This window comes from Amphibalanus amphitrite, unplaced genomic scaffold (assembly GCF_019059575.1).
Source record: "Amphibalanus amphitrite isolate SeventyFive unplaced genomic scaffold, NRLGWU_Aamphi_draft 000326F_arrow, whole genome shotgun sequence".
Lineage (NCBI taxonomy): Eukaryota > Metazoa > Arthropoda > Thecostraca > Balanomorpha > Balanidae > Amphibalanus > Amphibalanus amphitrite.
The window spans coordinates 186,121-195,194 of NW_024881821.1; the positions used below are offsets into that span (position 1 = coordinate 186,121).

The 9,074-nt window shown below is 43.7% G+C and overlaps 1 protein-coding gene across 6 annotated transcripts in view; it reads left to right on the forward strand.

Annotated features, from left to right (window-relative positions):
• The window catches only part of LOC122388545 (dynactin subunit 5-like), a 42,079-nt gene extending 33,814 nt beyond the window's left edge, over positions 1 to 8,265 (forward strand). Inside the window, exons 1-6 of one of the 6 annotated variants that reach the window (XM_043379745.1) lie at positions 3,866 to 3,885; positions 4,925 to 4,941; positions 5,504 to 5,585; positions 6,070 to 6,197; positions 6,528 to 6,699; positions 7,390 to 8,265. In XM_043379745.1, coding sequence (XP_043235680.1) covers positions 5,538 to 5,585; positions 6,070 to 6,197; positions 6,528 to 6,699; positions 7,390 to 7,584 — 543 coding nt within the window. In that variant the 5' untranslated portion in view covers positions 3,866 to 3,885; positions 4,925 to 4,941; positions 5,504 to 5,537 and the 3' untranslated portion in view covers positions 7,585 to 8,265. Of the gene's footprint in view, positions 1 to 3,865; positions 3,886 to 4,126; positions 4,172 to 4,249; positions 4,381 to 4,924; positions 4,942 to 5,503; positions 5,586 to 6,069; positions 6,198 to 6,527; positions 6,700 to 7,389 lie in introns of those variants that run through there. The other 5 variants (XM_043379750.1, XM_043379748.1, XM_043379746.1 and 2 more) reach the window with 5 other exon arrangements.
• Positions 8,266 to 9,074: the final 809 nt, after the last annotated feature.

Below are 9,074 nucleotides of genomic sequence, written 5' to 3' on the forward strand. Positions count from 1 at the left end.
ACCTGCAAAAAATGACTGAATGTTTCCGTCATTATTTCTGACGCTCTTTCGAATGCCTCATACACGCTTCGCTTCGTGGCCCAGGAGCCGAGTTAGACGGGGGGGAGGTGTTCAGACCCCCCGGCCCGGCGCGGAAGTCACGGAGCACCGGCCCGGCGCGGGTTAACCTTGTTTGCTTTATTCGAAACGCCTATTAAAACTACATAAGGTGAATTACCTGGTGGCGTTTTGGTCTCGGTCGGCCCAATAGTTGGTAGATTATGGGGTGGTTAGTGGTGTTACAATAGGCGAAAACGTCAAGCTGGGTCCTCGAGGTCACTGAATTTATCTAAAATCACCATATGCGAAGCGACTGGTGAAATTGCATAGGTAAGTAAATACAATACCTATTACCTACCTACGACGAATCGAGTGGTGGTGTTTTCGTATGGATCTGTACAGTAGATCCGAAGTTATAGAATGGGTGCCATAGGCGAAAATGTTTCTGTGACCTCCCAAGGTCACCGAGTTCACCTGAGGTCACCATATGATTTTCGAAACGGCTCATGAAATCGCAAACGTAGAATCGACTCGTGAGTCGTGGTGCTTTCTTCTCGATCGTTCCAGTAGTTTTTGAGTTATCGAATGGCTGCTACAGGCGAAAACATGAAGTTGACCTTTCGTGGTCACCAGTGTTACCTGAGGTCACTATATTCGAAACGGCTAATAAAATCGTATACTCTGGAGTCTGGGCTCTGATTCGAATTTGGTTTCGTTTGTTCCGATCGGCTGAGTCTCAGCGCGCGGTGGTCGAGTAGTATCATGGATGAAAGAAAAGAAAGGTTCTCCTTCATCCATGGTAGCATGGATGAAAGAACCTGGATAGGAAACTCCTATTCCTTCAACATTGGTAACCGGACAAAAGATCGTAAAGCAGAAGATCGTATGGCAGAAGATCGTAGGAAGTTGATCGTATGCAAAAGATCGTAATGGATAAAGATCGTACGACATAATGCTCGTATGGACAAAAGATCGCATTCGCTAAAGATCGTCAAGGAAAATGATCGTATGCCAAAAAGTCGTAATGGATAAAGATCGTACGACATAATGCTCGTATGGACAAAAGATCGTATTCGCTAAAGATCGTCAAGGAAAATGATCGTATGCCAAAAAGTCGTAATGGATAAAGATCGTACGACATAATGCTCGTATGGACAAAAGATCGTATTCGCAAAAGATCGTCAAGGAAAATGATCGTATGTCAAAAGATCGTATGGGTTAAAGATCGTACAGTCAAAATATGGTATTCACATGGTGCAGCCCAACTCCAGCGCATGCAAAGCTCATTCTGTGTTCGGGTAGTAAGTGACCGTCGTAAGCCAAAAAAAAAAAACTCAACCGATCTCAAATCTTTTTTCGACCACTTCATTTAGGTGTTGCTTCATTTCTTTTTTTTTTGCACATGGGTCCCGGTAGGCCCTTAGTGTTCTTGACAAGCCTGAAGTGCCAACGAGAGGCTGGTGGTGTCCCTGACAGGCCTATGGTGCCCTTGCAAGGACGGTGGTGCCTGACAGGCCTGCGGTGGTGCCCCTGGCAAGCCTGTGGTGCCCCTGCTGGGCCGCTGGTGTCCTTGGCCTCTGACAGGACTTTGGTGCCCGTGACGATCCTGAAGTGGCCCCCGACTGGCACGTGGTGCATCTGACAGGCCTAACGTATCCCTGCGAGGTTGATGGTGCCCTTGCCAGGTCTGTGGTGCCTCTGTTAGACCTGTGGTGTCCCTCGCAATTCCACTCGCGGCGCCCGGTAGGGGAGGGGGTGGGTGCTGGAAAGCAAAAGGTTGCGGCACCACTTTTTGCTCCTAAAATGTTGATGATATTCCGCAACCACGATTGCAAAATGCAAATCTTGAAACAAGCTCTAGAGGATTATTATTGATTTATCGATGTCTTCGATGTATTATTAATAACCCACTAAAATGATAGTGCCTACGATATTATTGGTACTGGGAAATGTGAAACTCTGAAAAAAAAACTGAAAAACTGATACTCTGGCATTGGGGGCGCACCCAGCTGTGAGGGGCACACCTATGCTTCTGACGCCCCAATGTTTTTTTTTTTTTTTTTGAAAATCCACACGCTCTCATAAATGTGAATTTCTTGATATAATTGTGGGCATGAAAATTTTCGAAGTTCGTGGATAACATGACATTATAAATATTTCTAGTTTTTATATCTCTCATTTCTTTTTTATACAAAGTGGTGAATTTATATATCATTGGGGTTGCTTCAGCACCCCAAATGCTTGATTGAGCTCCCCCAATAAGACTTGAGCACCCCAACAGGGGCACACCACAGGTCACAGCAGCACACGCACGTGACGGTTTTTCGTAGAATATTTTGGGACTAACGGGCTTTTTGCTATACAATCATTTACCTACCTACAACACTATTCTATACGATTATTTACTTTACGAACTTAAAGTTACGATCTTTTACAGCATACGATCTTTATCTTACGATCTTTGGTCGTACGATCTTTTGCGACATACGATATTTATATTACGATCATTTTCCTACGATCTTTTTCATACGATCAATTGCTTTACGATCATTTGCTTACGATCTTTTTGTCGTACGACCTTTTACAACATACGATCTTTATCATACGATCATTTTCGTACGATCTTTTTCATACGATCAATTGCTTTACGATCTTTTGCTTACGATCTTTTTTCCGTACGATCTTTTACAACATACGATCTTTATCTTACGATCATTTTCGTACGATTCCATACGATCTTTTGTCTTACGATCTTTTGTCACGTAATCATGTTGATGATATTCCGCAACCACGATTGCAAAATGCAAATCTTGAAACAAGCTCTAGAGGATTATTATTGATTTATCGATGTCTTCGATGTATTATTAATAACCCACTAAAATGATAGTGCCTACGATATTATTGGTACTGGGAAATGTGAAACTCTGAAAAAAAAAACTGAAAAACTGATACTCTGGCATTGGGGGCGCACCCAGCTGTGAGGGGCACACCTATGCTTCTGACGCCCCAATGTTTTTTTTTTTTTTTTGAAAATCCACACGCTCTCATAAATGTGAATTTCTTGATATAATTGTGGGCATGAAAATTTTCGAAGTTCGTGGATCACATGACATTATAAATATTTCTAGTTTTTATATCTTTTATACAAAGTGGTGAATTTATATATCATTGGGGTTGCTTCAGCACCCCAAATGCTTGATTGAGCTCCCCCAATAAGACTTGAGCACCCCAACAGGGGCACACCACAGGTCACAGCAGCACACGCACGTGACGGTTTTTCGTAGAATATTTTGGGACTAACGGGCTTTTTGCTATACAATCATTTACCTACCTACAACACTATTCTATACGATTATTTACTTTACCAACTTAAAGTTACGATCTTTTACAGCATACGATCTTTATCTTACGATCTTTGGTCGTACGATCTTTTGCGACATACGATATTTATATTGCGATCATTTTCCTACGATCTTTTTCATACGATCAATTGCTTTACGATCATTTGCTTACGATCTTTTTGTCGTACGACCTTTTACAACATACGATCTTTATCATACGATCATTTTCGTACGATCTTTTTCATACGATCAATTGCTTTACGATCTTTTGCTTACGATCTTTTTTCCGTACGATCTTTTACAACATACGATCTTTATCTTACGATCATTTTCGTACGATCTTTTTCCATACGATCTTTTGTCTTACGATCTTTTGTCACGTAATCTTCAACATTACGGGCAGCGTTCCGGGCGATCGACCTGCCACCTAGCGTTCGGTAAGTATCGGGACTGGAAACTCCCGCCACGGCCTATGGGGGACGCGGGGCGGCATGTTTTGAAACGGGTATTAGACCGCAATGCGGATTTATTTTTAGGTTTAGAAGCTATTAACGACAGACAAAATTGATCAGGCTATCGAATGAGACCAAAACTATTATTGTACGTTCCGCACAAAAGTCGTACACGAGGGCCGAATACAGGCGACCTTGAAAAAGAGGGCCATTTCTAGTGTTTTTCTCTTACGCGGCGCCGGTGAACGCTTACGCGGCGCCAGTGAATGCGCGGCAGACGCGGCTCCCGCTGCCGCCGCGCGTGCCATCGGGCACTTACCGAAGGCAACGCAATCAGCTGTTAGTTTCCAATCCAGGTTCTCCTTCATCCATGATGGTAGTATTGTCCAAACCCCAAACCGAGGTCTAAAGTAAGCCGTATTTGACGAGCGTGAATGTAGTCAGACTCAGATATGGCACACTGGTGACATAAACGGCGCGGTAAGCTTTTGGTGGCTTGTGGGTGTGGTTTTCTATTTACGGCATTTTTATCGAAAATAGGTATCTAGGTATGCTGGTGTGCATGGCAAATTATGAAAAATAAAATTATCTTTTCAATGATACCTAAATGTAATCTAAGCTTAAAATGATTCTGCCCTTTCAGCGCTGTTGAAATGTGTTAGCTGACCTCAGACCTTGACCTGCCTGAGATCTAAATAAATATAAATGTTCTTTTATTCTGTTCATCCTCATTAGTCAATACACATCAATGCATGTTTTCTGAGGGCTGTTCACGGGCCCTGTGTGCGGTCGGACCGCACACAGCCTCGAAGCTCCGCCCACTGCGTCCCTACGTCAGCCTTCCGTCACCGCACACAGCGATCGCTGTGGCCGGTCGGGACTGGCCACAGCGGACCGTCCACCGCATGCAGCCGTGACGTCAGAACCGGCTACCCATCCCCTACCCCCACGCCTGCTGGACGCACCGCACACACCGCACGCAGCAGTGTGCGGTGCCCGTGAACACCCCTCTGTACAAATGAAATGGTTGGTGAACATCAGAAATGGATCATATCTTGCTTCCGCTTTTAATGTATTTTGAATAATTTCCAGTTAAAGGCCTAAACAACGTAAGTATAATGATGACTAGATTTTAGTGTGGTTTGATTTGTTCTTTGAGCTTTCCTTATTTTACATTTATGTCAAGAAAGTTCATGCTTTATTTTGAAATGTTTGCCTCTTTCCAAAGTTTGTAAAGTAGGTATTGTGCCAGAATGCTGGCAAAATGAGTATCAGTTAACTGTCTAGTGTTAATATTTTCAGAAAGATGTATCCTTATTTTTTATTTAGTAATATATCCACATTGCCTATTGGTATCTGCAAGGTTTGAAAATGTACCGCTGTCCCCACTTCAAATAAAAATTATAAAATGTTATCATGGTCTGTGGTCAGTGTGCTAATGCCACAGCATTGAATAGCTTACATGCTATCAGCCACTTGCTTCTTAAGATTTTATTGTAATGTGGCATCTAGGTGCCAAAGAAATCTAGAAGAAAGGTGATGGAAGATGACATTAAATAACCTTGATGCTTGTGATTGAGACAGTTTTTCTCTGCTCACTTTGTTGACTCTTTTGTGTCCTGAGTTTTTTATTCCATTTTGTTGTCTGATTAGATATTTCCTGTTTCACAGCTTCCATGAAAAGGTGACAAATACTGGTTTGATCATGGAGCTACAGCCCATTCACTATGAACCAGGAAGCTTCATTGAAACTGTAAGTTCTACCAGTCCTTCAAACTTTTTATGGTTGTTACCTGTTTGTTCCCCAGGCCTCAGATAGCTTATCTGAGGCCTGACATGTCTCCAAAATGATGATCTGACATGTCTCCAAAATAATGATTTTACTTTAACATTTAAGCTGGACTTTCTGAGCCAAGCGGGCTAAAGTGAGGGCTTGAACAGATGAGCAAACCCTGTAGTTGATTCTGATTGACAAAGTGTTTCCAACGCCAGCATCAAGCAGTGAACTACCGAGGCATTAAACAGCCATTTGTCTCTCAGCCTGCTGTATGGTCATATTTTTTATTGCACAGTTCTAAGTACATATGATTGTCATACAACTTCTCTGTTCATTGAATTGCCTTGCCACAGCTCTTATCCTCTTGTTAAATTCCATTCACCTCTATTCCCATTCTCATCTGTGTCCTGAGATACATACCTCTCAATCATCGCTCGCTCACTGTGTTTTTTCCTCTCAGACGACTGGCAACAAAGTGAGTCGCCAGTCGGTCCTTTGTGGATCACAAAACACCATTCTGACCGGCAAGAACATTGTTGACGCTGGCGCCATCATACGCGGCGATCTGGCCAGCATAAGAACTGGAAGGTCAGTGTTACGCCGCTAGATGGTGTGCATGTCGCTATGGGGGACGTTATCGTTGGTCGGCGTTCGCTTGATATGATCGAGAGCGAGAGAAATTAGCCGTGTTTGGTTTCATGGGCTTGATTTGTGAAATGATTCGCCGACAAATTGTATTTTACCGTGTGAATATAAGTTTGTTGATACAAGATACTGCCAATTTTAAAGCGCAAAGATCAAGACAATCTACATTCGACTTACGTGCTTTTTGCGTTGCACATCAGAGTTCGTGTTCGTTAGTCACTTGAGTATCTCTCTAAAGCTAATCTCCCTCGATTCCCTGTTCATCGATTTCAGATACTGTATCGTGGGGCGCAAGGCGGTGCTGCGTCCCCCGTTCAAGAAGTTCAGCAAGGGCGTGGCCTTCTTCCCCACCCACATCGGCGACCACGTGTTCATTGGGGAAGGTTCGGTGGTGAATGCCGCCTCCGTGGGCAGCTACGTCTACATCGGCAACAACTGCGTCATTGTGAGTTCTTTCGAGAGGGAGAAAGTGGGCCTTTCCTAAACTGACAATTGAGAATGAGAGGTGGCTTTTTACTGTTGTAAAAATAACGGCTAACGCCGAAAGGTTTCTGGCGAAGGGGTGGATCTTATTGCTACGCTTTTCTCTAAAGGCTCAGGGTTGATGTAAGAGCAATGTTGAAATGTCCAAATGTCAGGTTTAGGCGCTAAATCGAATGAAATGTGTACCTGCGACCGCGAAATTCATTTATGCATTGTTTTATGTTTGAATTATTACTTTTACACAAGCAACGTTTTTATTCACGTTAGGGAAATGGACGTAAAAAAACAATTGATCAAGTAAGCTTAGAGCATCCTGCTCACGGAAAACCTATTCGAGCCGGTGAGCTAATTTTGGTTTTTATCGTGTAGCGTCGTGTTAAGCCGCACATAAAATAAATATCTGAATGTAAGTGCGCAAGTCGTGATTATACTGTTTAGGGACAAGTTTCACTTAAACCAGCGGCTATTTATTTTCGAAATCATGTGCTGAAGACGACCTTATTCTCTGACGCTTCGTAGAACGAAGCGTCGAAGTAGTACGAAGTTCGTAGTACGAAGTTCGTACCACACCATTTCGTATGCCGCCTGTCTTTTACGGTTTCCAGTGTGCACCGATTCCCTCCTGACAATCTGCCGCCTGTCCGTCGCCCAGGGCCGTCGCTGCATCCTCAAGGACTGCTGCTACATTGCCGACAACACGGTGCTAGCTCCGGAGACGGTGGTGCCCTGCTTCGCGCGCCTCGAAGGATCCCCAGGCCGCTTTGTCGGTGAGCTTCCCGAATGCACTCAGGACCTGATGGTCGAGTTTACGCGAAATTATCACAAAAATTTTGTGGCGAAAAAGTGATGAAAATCTGGCAGAGTTGGTTATATCTGACCTCAAAGGACTGGAGTTGGGTGGAAAATGGACACTATATCTTGCAGTTCATAACTCTTGCTTTTATAAGATTGTGAAATGGTGAAGTCATGATGTGATGTGTTTGGGCGTGGGTGGGATGTGGAAAAACGGTCGCCTGTCTATTTTGTGCGTTTGTATTTATTTTGCTGTGATTTGTGGAATATCAGTCCTGTGTCGAGGTGCGAATTTCACCCTTAACGATCGCTTCGAATTCGCCAATTGGAATTACTTGGCTTGTAACTGAACGTCCTTACTCTTATATCGATGAATGGTAGGTACACTCGTATCTTTCAAAAAGCCCGTAGAATGTATCATTTCTGATGCACGTTGCGTTTTTCATTCTTCTTCTGGAAAGTTTTTCTATGAAAATTGGTCGTAAACCACATGTACCAACAAGGGTTTCGTTTTGGTAGCGTGTGCCGTTTGAAAATGGGTCGATCGTAAATAGTTAGGGGTGATCTTCATAGATCGTGGAATTGTGGATGATATCAGCGTGATCTATTACTTTCCAATGTGGTTGTTGCTTACATGGGCTTTAGTGTCTGTAGGAACATGCAGCGGTATAACGGTACATATATTATAATGGCCCTCTCAAGTCTCACTTTGTTCGAATCCAATTGAAATTGATGTGTTACTCTGCACTTTGAGCGTGTAAAATGACGTCTCCTTGCAAGGACACACGCAAAGGATTTGAGTCGATCCGGTAGTTTTCTTACATAAGTAACCACGGATTCGCCAGCTGCTAGTCGCTTATGTAAGTAGCATTGGTGCGACAATGCTTACAATGTCATTGAACGGCATGAGTCCGCTATTCGCTTGAAACAGCATCATGCACTTTGTATTTTTGCACTAAATTACAGCCTTATGAAGTATTTTGTTTTATCACATATGCTATGCATCCTCGACATCACTTGCTTATTGATGTTTATGGATACTAACGCGTCAGGAAAATACATGTTTGGTCATCCAACCTTGGTGTCTCCTGGTATCGGCACGAAAGCTTGCGTCCAAAATGTTGGCATGACACTGGATATGTGGCACGCTTATATTCCGACTTTTTACGGCTTCCTTTTTCCCGTGCACGATAATTGATGATAATTGCCGTCATTGGCAAGTCCTTGTCAATTTGAGCGAGCAGTATTTTTGACATCAATTGCTATGCTTCGTACCAAGCTTGGAATAATCATTAATCAACCAACGAACCATCACCAACAGTTGGTAGACTTCTGTTTGTACCAATGCCACCGTGTGGGCGCAGTACCCTTGCTGCCCCTGACCACCCTAGTTCCCTTCCGGTAGCTCAGTCGGCACTTACCAGGCCTCTGCGGGACCAGCTCGAACCCCGGGACATCAGATCCGCTGAATGTGGTCAGTCATCGGTCCTCCGGCTACTCCTATTACACTTCCCGACACCGCGAGGCTTCACCGCGCGACGGCCG